At 39.2% G+C, this 18,808-nt stretch overlaps 1 protein-coding gene across 2 annotated transcripts in view; it reads left to right on the top strand.

The window, feature by feature from the left end:
- alk (ALK receptor tyrosine kinase) overlaps positions 1 to 18,808 on the top strand; it is a 375,499-nt gene that overhangs the window by 142,249 nt on the left and 214,442 nt on the right. Inside the window, exons 2-3 of one of the 2 annotated variants that reach the window (XM_054795492.1) lie at positions 9,125 to 9,229; positions 15,859 to 16,020. In XM_054795492.1, coding sequence (XP_054651467.1) covers positions 9,125 to 9,229; positions 15,859 to 16,020 — 267 coding nt within the window. The remainder of the gene's footprint in view (positions 1 to 9,124; positions 9,230 to 15,858; positions 16,021 to 18,808) is intronic. The other variant, XM_054795494.1, reaches the window with a different exon arrangement.

Raw genomic sequence — 18,808 nt, 5'->3', positions numbered from 1 at the left:
TCACCCTCTCCACCTCAGTCTCACCAATAAACAGGGGTCTATGTGGCTCCTTTTCCCTTGTTCTTGGGTCGATGATCATCTCTTTAGTCTTATCTGTATTGAGAAGGTATAGAAGGTAATAAAGGTACCGATGCCAATACAGAGGCACACAGAGTCTGACGATCTTTTTAAAGTTAATTGCCGACCTTAACACATCAACAGCAGTGCTCAGTTTGAGCATTGTATTGTTAAACACTCCACACCAGCAACACAACAATACCTCATCAATGACCAATCGTACTCACAGCGAGTTGCAATCACTAACACCCGAATTCTGAAGCTCAACATTACAACACATTACAATACAAGCCGGTCGTTTCACATCATTTTGCTAGCAAAAATAGCAAGAATTTACATTTTGCACTGTTGGCTCTTAATAAGATCCTAAGTAGTGCACCTTGTCTACGCAGCCACTGTGGTCAGAGATCCAGATGTAGGATGGGCTTTATTAATACACAATTCAGAGTTTCATCGAGCTGGCTCATTTGATATTGATATCATGTCTGATGTATTGTCTGGCATCTTTTATCACCAACCCAGACAGCCATAAACATATACATGCATTTCAACGTGCCATTAATCCTAAGTAGGACCCTTAGCGGCCCTGCAAGGTTCCTGGTGTAAAAAAAAAAAAAAAAAAAAAAGAAAGTCCGCCTTGAACAGTGCCTGCATAAATATAAACATATAATTAGGGAAATTACAACAGCAATCGACTGGGTAAGTCCCAAAGATCGACTGATCGATCATGATTGACGGGTTGGTGACCCCTCGTCTACCGTAAGCCATTTTCCTGATGAAACCTCATGTCTTTTCTACTTTGCTTCTTTTATTTCCTCTCTTTTGCTTCTCGTTAACTGACAAACTAAGGACTGAATGTTGAACAGATATAACTGATATGTTGTCATTACCATACTACCCATCGTTACCCTTCTTGGAAACCCTGTATTCAAACATATGGACATGTGACTGATAAAAAAACAAAACAAAAACATGTCCGGTCAGGTAAGGTTATTCAAATGACGCAATTTAGTTAATTTCCCATCAGCCTCTTTCAGTGGCAGACGAGACTTGATGGGTTATGGGTTAAGCTTACTATTTGATACCGATATGTGTAACGTCACATGTTTTTCTTGAGTAAAATTGTTGTAAAGTAACAATACTCTTAAAGTACAGCTGTTTTGTTGGCTACTTATGTTATTTTCGGAAAGATTTCATTTATTTTTAGTTAAAGGGGTATTGTTTAAAATACATGAATTTGCTGATTATTTTGATTGACAACTTTCATGTTCTTACTTTATATTCTTATTTTATTGCATTAAAACTATGATATATATATATATATATATATATATATAGAAGGCCAAATACATTGCTTTTGGTGCCTAACTGTTTCCCAAGTATACTAGTGCGTGTGTGAATGTATAAACGAGGGGCATTCACTTAAAATTCTTTGTAGAAAGGCACTTTTAGAAAGTAAATACATTTACTTGTATTCACTTACAGGTCAGCCGTGACACATCCAATATGGCGGTGACATTGATGTAAGGCTCAGCGCTCGATGCAGCATCTAAGTATTTGGTTTTGACAGCAGCACTTCCTGTTTCCCAGCGTGTTTTGCTCAATGGCTGTGTACCTAACAAAAACAACATACACTTTACTACCTAATATTAAGTTAATATTACAAATATTTGTGTAATAAATACATTAACTACGGTTGTCTCACTTGGTTTACATGTATAACTAAAGTAACATTTACTGTGGTGAAAAAATCATTTTTTCCAGTGCATGACTTTCTAAGCCTTTGTAATGTGTGTCTGTAATTGTGTGACATAATGATTCTTCTGATTGGACTGTGAACTGCTGAGAAAAATCATAAAGCCAGGCAGACAGTACTGTGCCGCACCTGAAAGGGTGTACGTGTAACTCTGACGCCAAAGGAGTCGGTGCCTCACCACACGTGACTGCAACTAATATAATAAGTAAAGTATGTGGTTATTTTTGTAGCCTTACAGCAAGACGATCAAGAAAGTTACTGATTTAAATCTCTAATTTGACTTTTCTGTGTGTTTCTCCATGCTTGCAGGGGTTTTCTCCAGGTTTTTCCAGTTTCCTCCTGTTTTCCAAACCTTTATACTAGCTTAACTGGACAATCCAAATTGATCAAAAGATGTAACTGTGTGTGTAAATGGTTGACTGTTGCTTAAAGTCAGCTGAGATATGTTCCTATCAGCTAGCTATCACTTATTTTGCTCCCTGCAGTCTGTCAAGCTTTTGCTTTGATTATTTGTATGAATGCTAAGAGATAAGCTTTCAGACTCCTGCTGTCAGCAAATCTTTCAATTGTTCAACCTAAAGAGCAGTGGCGGAGCCAGACATTTTTCATTGGTGTGGTCAAGGTGAGACCATTACTCACATAGAGGTGGCAATAAGTTGATACCTGAATTGTCTAGATGGCCAGTAGGGTGTCTGTGGCCACCACTGGCAACCCAGTAGCTCCGCCACTGCTTTTGGAGCGTCTATTAGAGCAATTAATGGCTGAGTAGTGTGCCGAGGACATGTTTTCATTGCATTGTTTCTGGATTCTGCTCCCCATCATGGCGGCCAAACCCGTGCAGGGCATAATACGAAAGTGGATGCCGATCGGCACTCCTGTTTTAACTCTAGACTCCTTCGTTTACATGCCCACTCATGCTGCTACAGATAGCTTCCAATATTAACAGATTTATGAGCTGAATCATGCTTCACAATTTAAGTCAGAGTCAACATAGTGAGAAAACTTGACCGGAACCAACCAAAGTAATCATGGAAAACTTACCTACCGCTTGCAGTTCATGCAAGACGCGGTTTTATTCGACTGAAAATAGGCAGCTCTTCTTCTGTTGTGTGCTGCAGTGAAATGCGTCCAAGCAGAAACGGCGCTTAGGCTTAATGTTCCGCACCACAGAGCTGCGTTTGCAAAAATTGTCCCTCTAGGTGTGGGGGTGGCCACTGGGGTGGCTGGAGAGTGACAAAGGGTGACCACAGCCACTCCTGGCCACCCGGTAGCTCCGCCACTGCCAAAGAACTGCATGTGTGTCTCATTTGAACGTGTGAGGTAAGCTTATGTGTGGTGGGTGCAGTAGTTAGTGTGGGTTACCTCCAGATACTCCAACTACCTCCCACAGTCCAACATATTTGTTAGGTAGAAAAATTTGATCTTAGGTTTGAATTTTAGTCGGTATGTCTTAATCATTAAAATGTTAAATGACACCTACAGGTCATATTGATACCTACAGTCTGGTCAATGCATTTTCCCACAAAGGTAGAAGTCACAATTACTTTAGAATGATTGAAAACAGATTAGCCACATTCTCAGGGCATTGAATCAATCACAACTGGACTGTTCAGGTGGGACAAACAATAGTCTGACTACATCGGACAGCTTTAGTCTGAGAATTTGGTGCAAGAGCCAAAGTATTTATCCTCTGAAGGAAGAGGCATGTCCACACAGGAATGGTTTTGCTCTTTTGTGGTGTCAAATGGCGATCGTTAGGACACAATGAAGTGGGGCTTCTGCCAGCCAATGTTGGTCATTTGGGTGGTGTCACCTTCGTTAGCACTCCATTTAGATGTAATCATGGTCATGGACATGGCTGAAACAAAGATGGCTGCGCCTTGTTTATTTGTTAGAGGCTAAATGATTGAATCTTTTAGGAAGGGACGAAAGAACAGCATTGTATGTGGGAGAAAGATGGTGGCACAGACCTCCCACTCTGTTCAGAGATGGAACTTGAACACAGGTGGCTTCCCTCACTCCTCTTTCAAGCCACAGGCAGATTAACCGCATTTGAGTATGACATTCACTTTCGTGGCTCAATGGCCTAAAGTGACATAAATTGTGTATTTTTCGTGAATTGTGCACATGTTCATTACAAAATCCAGAAGTTCATACTGAGTGTACCGAAACTTGTTCCATAATGGCACAGGTGCCGATGTTAATAGTAGTAACTGAAAAAGGTAGCTTTTGGTGCTAAATTAATGCAGACCTACAAGTGCTTCAAGGTGCAATTCACGTTTTGTAATTCTCTACACAGAAACTGAGTCTGACTCTCTTTAGAAACTTTATATATTATGCCAGCAAAAATACTCAATTCCAGTACCACACAACCATTTAATCCTTCCGTTACCCACAACAGCGACACAACACTTCCTAATTATCAATCAATCATGGTCAAAGCGAGCAGAGGAATTCTGAATATCAGCATTACAACACAAGCAGGTCAAGCACATCCCCTGTGTTTTGTTCTGTACTGCTGCTAGTTTTGCTGTGATAATTATGATAATTAGCTGGGGATTTTATTTCATACTGGTGACATTATTACTTAGTTATAATTTTATTTAAATTACTATTACGTTCAGCTTACATTTCACAAGCACCGGAACTGTTTCAAAAGTACCAATTTGCTACCAGTATTTCTAAATGATACCCAACCCTAATGACGAAGGAGGGGGCCTTAGAAGCTCAATAAATTAGTGTTTCCGGTGTTGGATCACACACCCAGCGGTCACAAACATAACTTGATGACTACCATCTGTGGCTTAGCCACTTTATGTGTCTTTCGTGAATTCCTGATTGGTTGCTTTCTTTAGGTCTCTCACTTTATATTGGCACTGATAGCAAAATTATTTTCTTTAATGAGCATGACAGAAGTCCAGTTGGAATGTTATGCAGGTAATAATTTCTTTTTTTATGAATTGAAAAACATTTGTGGTCATGTCTTGTATCTGTATCTGAAGCACGTGCACCCTTCTCCAGTAACAGTTGTAAACATTGTAAAAGTATGAGCTTGGATATATAATCCTCCATCATGGCATCAGAATTGCTGATCTCCAGCTGATGCTGCTGTTGTCAAAACTCTCACACACGCCCTTGCAGTGCTTCAGCGTATGACATTTATCTGTATTATATTGACCAATTAGGAAGAATAATACTATATAATAAGAATGTTTCTGCAACATTATATTTTTGGCCACATGCTGACCAACAGAAACTGGCATGTGCCATGATCCAACTCAGTGCACTCACTGAGTGTACTCAGATGGTAGGCTAGGCTTGTGCACTTAGATGAAAAAAAAGATGTAACATATACACTGTAATATAGGTTCATTTGGCAAATATGAATATTTATTTAATGTTATCATTATTCGTTTTTTTTCATTATGACAGTGCCTCTACTGACCGCACATCACTGGTGAAAGTTGATTGCAATATCATTGTAATGTTAAAAGGAGAGTTTTAAAAAAAGCAATGTTGTTAAAACTTCTTTCAAGTAAGAGCAGCAGCTGTCTTCCAATGATTTAACTTTTGTCTTTAGTACGTACTGAATGTGTGCCTTTGAGACTGAGCTCCTTGACTTGTCCCTTGTTCTGATAGCCATACATGATGCAATCTCTCGCTTCCAAAATTCTGTGTGCAGATTATGTAATTGGTAGCCTTAAGTCATCTTTTATGGGCAACACTCTTGAGTTTAGGAGCTGCGTCCTACATTTGAACACAAATCCCCACTTGTTTACATGATGGGGTTCATGCCAAAATGATAGACACACAGAGAAAGCCTCTTACAAACAGCTTATCTACTACATACAGCTATTATAACCAGTGCAGTATGGTTTACATTAGCATGAGTAATATTTGCCTGCCTGACTTAAACCCCATTAAACATTGAACGCTTGTAATATTTTCACAGCACTGAAACAACTGGAAACAACTGTAAATAGCCACTGTGCTACCATGCCGTCGTTTATGAGTGGGATTCTTGTTGCTGGCTTTTCAAGCAGAGACGTCTCGTGAGAAGAATGATCAAGGTGAATGAATGTGTGCACACAAGTGATTTCGGGAGGGGGGTCGAGGGAGCAACGTGACTGGAATTTTGTGAAAGTCAGTACTTAGTGGACATGAGTGCTCCTCTGATGGAAATCAATGTGGTCTGTTGTCGCGGAGAGTGAGCAGCCAATCCAAATCTTAGCTGCCTGATTTGGAGGCGGTAGAGTTTGAAAAACGTTTAATAGCGCATCAGTGGAACGGACAGGAAATCCATTTAGTTAGGCAGTAATGTATGTATCCCAAGGTAAATCTTTAATTAATGGGCAAAAAGAGGAGGACAATCAAGATGCAGGAGGCCAAGGTGTATGAAAATCCAACAGTGCAAAAAGTGTCTCTCTCATTTCCATTTCAAATAGCTGCACCTCACTCTCTGCTTGTGATTCATCATTTACCAACATCTCTTTTAGCTGGAAATTCTCACTTCATTTAACTGTGCACTAGTCTCATGAGGTGAATGTAAGAAAAAAATGTCTCTGATTGCAGCCTTGATTCCACCATCTGTAAAGTATACATGGAGAGACAGTTCATCCTTTCTACTTACAGTACTTTCTTTTCTTTGATTATTTGCTTTCCTTCTGGATCACTGGCTTGTTGTGAAATAATGTTTATTGACAGCACTTCATACATCACCTGCAATTCATTTTCTACTTATTTTCACCTAAAACAATGTAAATATTCTGGAGTCAGCCACAGAATGCACAATCCGTAACATTTTGACAATAGAATAAAACATAAATGTTTTCACAGCCATGCCGTGTTTATTAATAGAATTAAATGGATCCATGTCAATAATTCTATTTAAGAAATACAGTAACGTATATACTCGCATATTTCATGTAGGCAGCCTGCTCATCGTCAGGCTCTCTCTCCTGCAGGACAGTAAGTCGCTTATGAGACTCAGCAAGGCAGGCAAGTTTATTTATAGAGAACAATTCATACACAAGGTGATTCAAAGTACTTTACAGAAAAGAAAGGTAAAATCGCTTCATAAAATCATTTCATAAAACATAAAATCATTCTAAAATCCTTACAAAACATTTCATAAATTATTCCATGAAACAAATAAAGTAAAAATGAATTATAATTGAAGAGTGCAGATAAAATACTTTCAGTTGTCTTGTTAAATAGAAGCGTTTTCAGCCTGGATGTGAACACTGCCAAAGTTGAGGATTGTCGCACGTCTTCTGGAAGACTGTTCCAGATTTTGGCAGCATAAATCTGAAACGCAACAAGACTGTTGTGATGATGCGATGGGTGTAACTTGGTCTTTTATAAGATGCAATCTGGATGTTGATAGACGTAATTCAGATGTTTTTCAGCGGTTTCATTCATTACTCATTCTTAAGAAGACGTTACTGAGATGTTCAATGTTCTACAAACTGGGCTCAATGAAGATGTTATTCATTCTTAACCAGAGCTTAAGCTTTCTCATACATCTTTACGTTCTGTTACATCGTTACGTGCTGTTCTATCTGCCATTCATTTCTCAAAAAATTTAATGCACAACCTGGCTTGAAATCAGTCCCAGTACCGTGGGTTAGCTGACTCGGAATCAGGGTTGGTTAATTCACATAGTGTATGCCCATTTTAAGGGGTTGACTGAAGCTTTATTGATTAATCCACTAAACATTTGAAGGCTTTGGAGTGGCTCTGAGGAAATGGACTATTTAAAAGGCTCAGTTAGCTTGCTTCTGTCGGGGGAACTTAGTAAATGGCTTACCAACTGTGCACACAGGCGTGTATATAATGTTTGGGCTCTGATTTGCTCACCGTCATAGCTGTGCTGGTGTCCCAGTTTGTGGTTTTGATCACATGGCCATATGATGGCTTTACAGGCTATTGCTAATGACGAGATGGGATTTCAAAAGATCAAACATACTTGACATTCATATCTGGAGCGCTTACTGGATTACAGTGATGCAATGTTGAGGTGACAGTGCACGATTGGAAGTCTCACGGATCACATTCACATTATGTCAGAAATAAATGCTACCATGAAACAGCGTTATTTTGTTACTTTAACTCAAATATCATCATTCGTCTTGCTTGCTTGCTGCTGTAACAAGTAAATTTCCCCGCTGTGGGATAAATAAAGTACATACATACATACATACACATACATCATATTAGAACTAAATAAGAGGGAGATGATATTATGGGTGTATACTCTGTGTTTAGTGGTTAGTAATTGTCATAATAATCGATAATTAATTAATTGATCATGAAGAATGATTAAGAATAAGAATGTGTGGATTTGATTTGTTTTTTTATCTTGAAGAAATGGAAGCAACGTAGAGTGCACTACTTCTTTGCAACCAGCAGAAGCGCTGTTAATTGAATTTCAGCCAAGTTTGCAGTGTAACTACTACACTGTGCTCTTTTCAGGGCCATGCAAGGGAGTGTTTATAATCAATCTTCTCTTTAAGGTTCATTTAAACAGATTGATTTATGCAGAAGTCAGATTTTTGGGCTGTGTTTTATTGGACTGTGACTGTGTACTAATTATCCACTGACCTGGGAGGAAGACAGTAGTACTCCAATGAGCTTTAGGTAGAAGATGTATAAATAATGTATAAGTATGACTTTACAATAATGGGTTTAGAATGTGTTGTCATGTTTGAAACCTAACCAGACACACAATCTTTCACATCTACAGTATACACAATTCAGATTTACCTAAAGCCCCGGTCACACCGCCAGAGCTTTGCTGTAGCGTTCCAGGAGCGGTGAAAAAAATTAATCACCGCTCGTAACCACGCACCACCGTTTAACAGAAGTTGGCCCCCATTAAGGCAACGCCGTATACGCTCGGCCACCGCAGTTCATCACCGCTCCAACAATGCCCAGTCAAAGTTTGCCGCAGCTAGACGGAAGTTCGTGGACGCTTGGGTCCGCTACGCCAACGCAGAAATCTTGATTGCTGGAACGGTGTCAGGCGTTGAAGCAGTGATGAAGCAGCGATCCATTGCGGTGATGAACTTTGGTTTGCCGTTGGTATGGAGGTGTCGGAGGCGGAGCATAATTTTACTATAAATAGGGGGGAAAATGGACCAGGAGCCCATTTGGAATAGCCGTTGAGTGCAGACCTCAGTTATATCGAATTACAATTTACAATGAGTGTTGAATAATTTCTGCGCAACTGTAGCTTCTATGTGATACAAAAAAGAGGCATTTTGTGACATTTGCACTCACGGTGGGATGCTTATTTTCTTTTCCTTGCAGGTGAATCATTGACTAGTAAGACTGGCATTCCTCAGGGGTTCTGGAGCTTCTCCTGGGTAGCTGAGGATGACCTGAACTTTCCCAACAACTTGATGCCCATGTCAGGTAAGTAGGATTGTTAGCCCTGTTCAGCACGATGGACAGGACCAGCCGCCTCTGTCCCCCAAAGATCCTCTGCACCCAATTGGCCATGACACCTCGCATCAGGGCTCCATCAGAACAGATAAACATCTCTGTCTTGCCTGCCCTCTACTTTTGCATTGTTCACCGGATTGCAGGAGACAGTCAAGCCCAGTTTACTGGTGCAAACATTTGAAATACATCTAAATATGTTCAGTAAATATATGAAGACATCCTTTATCATACTGGAGGTAGATATTGTATCGTGAAAATCTTGCCATGAGATGCTTAATAGAAGAATTATCTCTCAAGATGAATTACTGATAACTGCATATAAGTACTGGTGGTAGTCAAAAAGATGTTTTATTTCATTTTACAGGTTGTGGACAAAAACATAACTTGCATCATGGCTTCAATTATTATTAAATACAAATATTGCATATTGAAAAGTTACTGAGTTAATTTTCATTAATTGGATCCTGACCGAAGTGCACAATTGGTTGGGTGATGTTTTCATACAAAAGCCTCCATACCGTCATGACGGTGTTTAGAGAGAAAACTGACTTGTACAAATGGCATATACCAGCAAAACCAAATACAATCATGGGTCTCTTATGTCTAAGGCTGTGTCCGCATGCATACGGATTTTTTAAAAACGCATATTTTTCTATGCGTTTTGACCTTTCGTCCACACGCAAACATAGATTTTTGTCTTTAAAAACTGAGCTTTTGGAAAAAGCCAGGGTGAAGATTTTCAAAAACTCCCGCTTCAGCGTATGCAGAGCTTTTGGCTTGTTGCCAGCAGATGACCTCACAATTATGTGTCGTCATGTCCAAACTAGATGAGTATAATTGAATGTGTACAATGGCAAACATTACATTGCTGGTTTTAAGCATACTGAAATGACTTTTTGTATGTATAAGAGTACTTTCAGTATCTTGCCCAAGGACACTTCGACATGATCACAGGAGAACGGAGGATCAAACCCACAACCTTCAGGTTGGGAGATGACCACTCTACCACCTGAGCCATGCCACCTCATATTTGTGGCAAGAATTTTTGTCCAAAACCGAATCCTACAAAAACTAAGGTGTACGAAATTTGACGTTCCAATGTACAGTACTTTGAAAAAAAGAATTAGTAGAGTTTCTTTTCTGGAGGGTTTTAAGATGAGTGAACAAATGTCCAGGTTTCAGAAATCTACCTGTTAGAGATGAATTTGAAGAATTTGGTGGTAGCCCCCCTTATTCGTTCAATTCAATTTGTTTTGCTGCTAGTCGTACTGGTGCAATGCAGACATTCTAAAAAATAAAAATTCGGAGAAAATCCCGAATCAAATCAAACTTTTGCACCGAAGCAGGGACATACTGTATATTGGTGGATAATTTAAGGCACAGGTGTCAAACTCAAGGCCCGGGGGCCGGATTTGGCCCGCCATATCATTTTATGTGGCCCATGAAAGCCTTGAAATAATGTATGTCAAAAGGATACTTATTTTGTTAATATTAATTTTGTCTTTACTTTTTCAAGCTTTATTTTTCATTATTTTACTTTTATACTATTGTAAAATTAGATTTTATATTATTGTATTTTTATATGTATGCTGTATGCTATAATTTTATATTTTTTAACTTAAAATAAATATATTTAACTAAGTAAACATTTAAATATTTAAAACATATTTTTACAATAATTGAATAAACATTTACCGTTACATTTACAAGAAATAATAAAATAATATATTAAAGTAAGAACAAAATGAATATTACTAACAAAAACAACTTAAAATTATTATTTTTTTTAAAATCAAAAAGACAATCTTTCTTGTTAAATGTATTTGTTGTCAATATTGACAGAAAACCTTACATTTTTTTGTTGTCGTCCAATTTAAAATGACTATTTTGTATTAGGTATTAATGAAAAATTAATGTAATCATTAATTAGTAACAAATTCCTAAAATATAATTATAAAAAGTGGCCCACGGTGAAAACGAGTTTGACGCCCCTGCTTTAAGGATCAATTTTCTGCTATTTTGTAATCACCTACAGCAGGTCAGATTTACTTGGAATTGACTCATAGATTTTCTCCAACATTAAAATGGCCAGTCGATCACCTTGGGCTCTGTGACAAGACACATTGATCAGTTTCTCCTACATGAGATGAATGAGTGCTGGGTCGGTGTCATGGAAGGCTCATTAACAAATCAAGCAGCCTTGTTAACACACCCTGCATGTTACTGAATGGTTACTGAATATCTTCACCTGCAGCTTTAAAATGAATTCATTTACTTTAAAACGTGAACAAATTCAGTGTATGGACCCCATCATTTATAGTTGGCCATAATAAATGGAATCAAAGCTATGGGTGAAACCGTCCACCTCGTAAAGCAGTCTTATTAAGCAGTTTGGTATCACACTGAGTGACTGGCTGCAGCACAGTGTCACAGGGTTGCGGGTTATAAAATCAAAAAATATAAATATAAAATATATGTATCTGAAAATGTTCAAGGGATGCAGTCATGACTACAGTATGACATCATATAACACCATTGCTTGTACAACTGGACTTTGATTCTAATAATAGTCATCTAATAAAAATGCACGCATCTCTTGTCATCATAGTAAGCTTCTTTTGGTCAGCCTAATCTCACTATCAGAGATGTGGGAGTCATGAATGAGTCGTTCAAAACTCACTTCTTTTTTTTTCTGAATCATGAACTTGTTCACTTTATCACCCCTGCTACCGCTAGCTAAACTAAGCAAGGAAATTGGATAATGTCATTAATTGTGCAGTGGCATTTGTATAAATGTATCAGCCCCGTGGAAAAAGTGACAATCTGTTCCTTGCCTCGACTTCCTGCCCGAGATGCATCACAATGCTGCAGTAGTTAGCACGTCTACGTCACAGTCGGAACATGTCTGTGTGGAGTTTGAATGTTTTCTCCTGATACTCTGGCTTCCCCCCGTATCCCAAAACATGCTTGTTAGGTTAACTGGAGACTCTAAATTGCCCATAGGTGTAAAGCTGGGTGTGAATGTTGTTTGTCTGTACAGTATGTGCCCTGCGATTAAATGGTGAACAGTCCAGCATGTACCCCGCCTCTCCCTTAAAGTCACCCGCTACTCTAATGAGGACAAACAGTATAGAAGATGGATGGATTTATTTGCTTTTAGGGCATCTGCATTCCCCAAAAAAGTAATCTGTGTAAGTAAACTCAATATTTGTCACATAGCTAATTATTACAGCTTTGACAAACCAGAATCAATGGCAACCAAGAGTTTCTTTTAGGTAGACTTGAGAGAAATAAAACTCCATGTGGAAATGACCCTGAAAAACTATGGTTTATGGTAACTATGGTATGGTAACCTCTTGTTTATTATGTGCATTCAAAGGTAAACAACCATTGGTCTGTTGAGTCTTCCAGGGGTCATCACGGCTTTTAACAAAGTGTAGAAGTTGTGGTCATTTGCAATTGTGCACATCTTGGTCATTATGTCAAATGCTGGGGGTATAAGGGGAGCAACATCTCAAACACTACAGTTACAGTATATTTGTCAACATCATTTGGCAGCATATATTCCTCATTGTCATTGTGCCAGAGAGCTTTTAAACTGCAGTATGATTATACACCAATGCTGCTAAAGTGACAGCACTGCAATGTTTATTACTGTTATTTGTACATATGCACTTTAACTGGATAGTACTCAAATGGACTTCCAAACTTACCAGTGTATATGCCCTTGCTCATTCCATTTCATGGGACATACAGTAAACTCTGCCATGGAGGTTACTTCTCCGAGTTTGCATGCAGAGACCATGTGCCTACATAATAGTCATTGATAGTCGTGGTTCCCTAGGCTGACTGAAGACTGAATTATGCTGCTGCACCACTGCGCAGCACCCCCTCGAAACCCTCCGGCTGCACGTGATGTATACCTCCAAAAAATTCTAACCTCTCGGACCGCAGAGCTGTGATTGGTCGGATTTTCTTTGTACATCATTTTTGTTTTGCAAATATGGACACCTATGTAGTACTGTGGCTTTTTATGTGTTATTGCCAACTTCAACGCCAACAGGAGTGCAGTTTCAACACAATATGCAGCTCAGCTCACACACGTCTCTTTCCTCTCCACGTTCACAACAACCCACCAATACCCTGTAGAACATCACTGTTACAACGCCAAGAGGTCGTTACAATATGTTAGTTTTACGTGGATGTCGCCATTGTTTACTATTACACCGGAAGCTCGCTAATGAAAGAGAAAAGAGAGTGTTCTTGCTCAGGTAAACAACATTGCCCCTAGCATTTTGGAGGAGAACTGCACGTGAAGTGCTTGCTCCCGGCTGGAGAGCTATAAATACAGTAGGGCCGGTGCCGTGCCTTTGCCGTATCATCATTCATTCTTTAGTATGTGCAGCCAGCGTGGGTTTGGTTCACTCATATATTCCAAAGGCGGCAGTACAGTGGAAGTCTAATTAGCACGTCAGCCTCACAGCCCTGACTATCTGGGTTTGAATCTTGGCTCAGACCTCTTTGTGCTCACATGGGATTTTTTCTGAGTACTTTCCTCCCACAGTCCAAACGTTAATTGGATACTCCAAATTGTCCATAGATGTGAAAATAAGTGTGATTTTTTTTTTTCCAAAACTAGTATGATGAACACCAGAACTGTTCACTTCAGGAAAGGGATTGGTTTAAAGACACTGTAGAGCAGAATGATGATGAGTGGGAGAAGAGTTGATCCTTTCAAATAAATCTTCATTCCTGTTACATCCTGGCTCATTTCCGTACAAACCTTAAATAGATGAGACACTTTTTAAAAGTCAATCCTTCCTTTAATCAAGCCACTTCAACACTTCCACTGTATATAGCAGGGGTCCTCAATTGCATTTGTTCGAGGCCAGAATTTTTCTCAGTAGAGACTGTGACCGTGAGGGCCAGACAGGACAAATATACTATCGTGGGGTGTATGGATGGAATATGTCAAAGTTGTGATGTGCCTCCACAGGCTATAGTCCAAATACATCGGCCTCCCAACTTCATTTTTGGTAAAGGCATATTTAAGTCGAGTCACTTTTCCTTTTTTTAGAGTCGGTAGCACCATATTTGTTTTAATGCAAGTCGTCCTGCTGCTCTATTTTGTGTACACTGCTTTATTGTACACGTACAATACCGGTCAAAAGTTTTAGAACACCCCAATTTTTCCAGTCATTTATTGAAATTCATGTCGTTCAAGTCGGATGAATAGCTTGAAATGGTACAAACGTAAGTGGTGTAGTGCCAGAGGTTTAAAAAAAAGGTAAGGTTACCCAAAACTGAAAAATAATGTGTATTTCAGAATTATACAAAAAGGCCTGTTCCAGGGACCACAAGATGGGTCACCAATTTAAAGCAGTTCTGTGGAAATGGAGGTTAATCAAGCCTTGGCAGTTGGTGCAACTAATTCCTACAGGTGTTTGATTCTGGAGTACTTACTACCTCCTCTGTCTGCATAAAAACAGTGTTCGGAAACACACTGTGGTACTATACCCTGGTGAACACCAGTTGAACAGCATTGTACTGCAGAAAGTCATTTGTTGTTACAAAAATGGCAAGAAAAAAGGGAATTAACGATGGAAGAGAGACAGACCACTTAAAACACTTGAAACTGTAGGGTTTTTCCTCCAGAGAAATTGTAGTCTTCTAAAACTTTTGCCCGGTAATTTATATCTTGCTGTTGCCTCTTCAGAGCGGAGGAAGTACTGCATGAATGAGCAACGCTCTAGTGAGGCTGACTGGTTTCATTATTTGGATGATTTTTCGCAGGTCACCGTCCATTGAGGACCCCTGGTATAGAGTTATCAGGGGTTGGCCACATATGAAGATAGACCACCATTCACACAAACAATAAAATGACAATAATGTCAACATAAGACTCTCAGAGTAAGCCAAAGCAACCAGAGAACCACACAAACAACTTTAATGGAAGAAGCGCTGATGTTCCTTGCTTCCCACTAGAAAAAAAAAAAACAAAAAACTATTATCTGAAAATGACCTCCATATTCACAACTACGGGTTTCCAATTGGGTGAAAGAGACAGCAGGAAAAAGCTCCATGTGTAATGGGCACAACACTCTATTTGAACATCATTCATGTGTTTGTTTAACATTTGGTTACCCAACTGTTAAATTAACTTTTCCCCTCTAGCCATGTGCTTATGATGACACACTCATTAGTGTGATCAGCAACTTTGCACATTGCACACATTGTGCATTGATACAATGGCTGGACGGTCACATCTGCTAGCTTAAATACATTGCAAATAATAGAATTGTAAAGCATGAAATAAATATAGCAACGTTCTGACAATACATCGTACATTTTTTTCCAGTGGATAAGATGCTTTAAGTGCTTCTTTGCTCCTAGCTAATATTAGCTTATTATCTGGATGGTATTTTCCCCTTCATGTGTGCAATTAATGGACCATGGTCATGCTGAATGTTTGCAATTGTTAAATTAACAATGATTTTTTTGATACATACTTTTGAATCACAAGAGGTTACATACAATTAGTTTGTAATATAGGTTTAAAGGTTGTGCCTACACAGGATAATTGTGTCTCTCTTCACTAGATCCGCCATGTGACAATGGCAGAACATGTGACCAGAACCGTGGTCTTGTCCCAGAGTTTGCATGGAGCATAGTGGCTACAGGGGACACACGGGAGGAACGCAACATAAAGCCTGAAAAGAGAGCAGGAAGTGCCCAAGAGTTGGAGGAAGGTAAGAGTGAAGGTATCACATTCCTCCATTATAGGGGATGGGAAGGGGCGAGTACACCGCTATCTATATCTGCATCTGTATCTGTTCACCCACATGTAATTTATCTGTACTTCGAGTGGGCGGGGCATAAACCGGAAGTGAGCATGGTTTAACCAGAAATGGGTGGTGCTAACATCTGTAGATAATTTGAAGTGTGAAATTGACATGGATTGATCAGAAGTTGCCATATTTATTGTTTATTATTCAGCTATATGTGTACTGTGTATGTAAGTGATCTGTACGACTATTTTTTTAATCATTTGTGTGAAGTTGGTGATTCATGCAAACATCCAGTGATGGCAAACAGGGAAATAATCTGTCAGCCTAATTCATTGGAGGTTTCTCAAAAGCACTGCATTCAGTACTAAAAGCAAAGTTTTCCAACTGACGATATATCACCAGCCAAATTAGGAGCAAGAAGACAAAACAAAAACTGCCAGCAGTGACGACACAAGCCGTTTACAGATCTGTCTTGTCAAAATAACCGTTTATGTAACAAAACAAAGTTCCAAGTAACTTGAGGTACGAGTTGAGCTGAGGAAAAACAAAAAAAAAACCTGTCCGGAGTGGAGGCAGTGACTAGCCTGTTTTCAACTCTGTCTTGTCAAATGCATTGCGTATTCCTCTCTCTGGCTGTAGGGAGTTTGTCTAAGGTGGGGCGGTCGCTCTGTGTGACTGGCCTATCACAGAGCGTGAAGAGTGAATACATAAGTAGTTATCCAGTGAGGATTTTCCTTCATCACGATTACGGATAATGACAAGCTGTACTTGTTTCATGCTCGTACTCTGCAAAAATGCACTATCCGTAACGGTTACTCATTTAAAACGAGTATCCAGCTCATCCCTAATAGGGGAGTTTCAACTTTCATAATTTGATACACTATATTCGCTTGAATTTAGTATGAAGGAGCGACGATTCAGAACTTGCAGCACCTGAACACTTTTGAAGCCTCTCACTTTGCTCTAACACGCGATAAAAGCAGGATAATGTTTGCTAAAAGCTATTTAGATAATATCTTTTCATGTAATGTTCCCCGCTGAAGTGCTGAACATAGTTTCCTGAGTCAGTAGTCTGAAAAACACCCTTCACACGTTTGACTTTCTCAAGCAACCATTCATTATCATACCTTGGAAGATAGAAACAGTTTCTGCCATTTTAGCTCCTGAGGTGATGGGGAAATGGGGAAAGACTGAGAAGTCTAATTCATTATTTTTTTGTGTCATGGGCCACAAATCTGACAGCAGATGGTTGAAATTCGAAATAGAAAATATATGGACTTGTAGAGGAAATTAATTAGTATGGACTCTTGAAATTATTATTATGTTTGTAATATACTGAGTATCAGTTGTGTGTATGTGGTATGTGCAAGGGTCATATCATTTTACATCAAGTTAAACTTTATTTATAAAGCCCTTGTCCTGCATGTAAAATGCAGCCTTGCAGAATTAAAAACAATGCCCCCGACAACTCCCTCACTGACACACTTACGCACACAATTAAAATATTGCTGGGTACAGAGGAGCCAGATGAGGAAACACTATCATGGAAGAAATCTGCACCAGGAGCCCATCAGACCCCCGCCACAGGGACATTGACAAGGTGGACCCCCTGCAGCCATGACTGACATAACCCCAATGCAGAGGACTCCTCTGAGGAACACTGGAAGATAAAACTGATAAAACTCAAAGATAAAAATAACAAAACACATACAAATAGGAAGCACTATGTTTAAAATGAATAATAAAAATGGCAGAAAGATTTCAAATAAACAGGATCCAACTGGGCCGCACGGTGGTCCAGTGGTTAGCATGTTGGCCAACACAGTAACAGTCTGGCGATGAGGAAGACCTGGGTTCGATTCTCCCTTGTGCATCTCTGTGTGGAATTTGCATGTTCTCCCTGTGCGTGCGTGGGTTTTTCTCCGGCTACTCCGGTTTCCTCCCACATTCCAAAAACATGCATGTTAGGTTCATTGAAGACTTTAAATTGTCCATAGGTATGAATGTGAGTGTGAATGGTTGTTTGTTTATGCCATTGCCATTGGCTGGCGACCAGTCCAAGGTGTACCCTGCCTGTCACCCGAAGTCAGCTGGGATAGGCTCCAGCAAGCCCCGCGACCCTAATGTGGAGAAGCGGTATAGAAAATGGATGGATGGAAGGATCAAACTGGGTTAAACATGGTACCGTTCGAATATAAAAATAAAAACAACAATTAAAAAATAGCTTTAACAAAATAGATACGGATATTTTAAAAATGAATATTTTTTATGCATTTTGGCCTCTCATCCACATCCAGGGGTTTGTCCGTAGAACCTGAGCTTTTGGAAAGAGTGGAGTTCAAAAACTCTGGCTTCAGCGTTGACTCTAGAGGTTACGCTGTTTTAAAAATCTTATATAATAAATGCAAATACTGTAGTTTGGGATCTCTTTGATGGAAATTTTTGATGAAATTGATGAAAAACAGGACTGAATTTAATCAATTAACACGTTTTAATATCAAAACAACCACGATCATTATGCAGTCTAAACTCATGTATCCAACAACATGTATGGTTAATCCCCCACCAGGAATGAAAGATTTGGGAAAATAATCAAATATATTCTTTCCCCTAATATTGCCATTTTTTTGTGCGGACATAGTAATAGATATATTTAGCATAAAATGTATTTTTCCATAGGCTGAGCCAATATTTTTCTCAAAGTTACATGACTTGAAATAGATACAGTTTTCATTGAACTGCTCATTACAGAAACATAAGC

Source organism: Dunckerocampus dactyliophorus, chromosome 13 (genome assembly GCF_027744805.1).
Source record: "Dunckerocampus dactyliophorus isolate RoL2022-P2 chromosome 13, RoL_Ddac_1.1, whole genome shotgun sequence".
In the NCBI taxonomy this organism is placed as follows: Eukaryota; Metazoa; Chordata; class Actinopteri; order Syngnathiformes; family Syngnathidae; genus Dunckerocampus; species Dunckerocampus dactyliophorus.
Note: the sequence above shows the minus strand (reverse complement) of the source record. Positions and strands in the feature narration are given on the sequence as shown.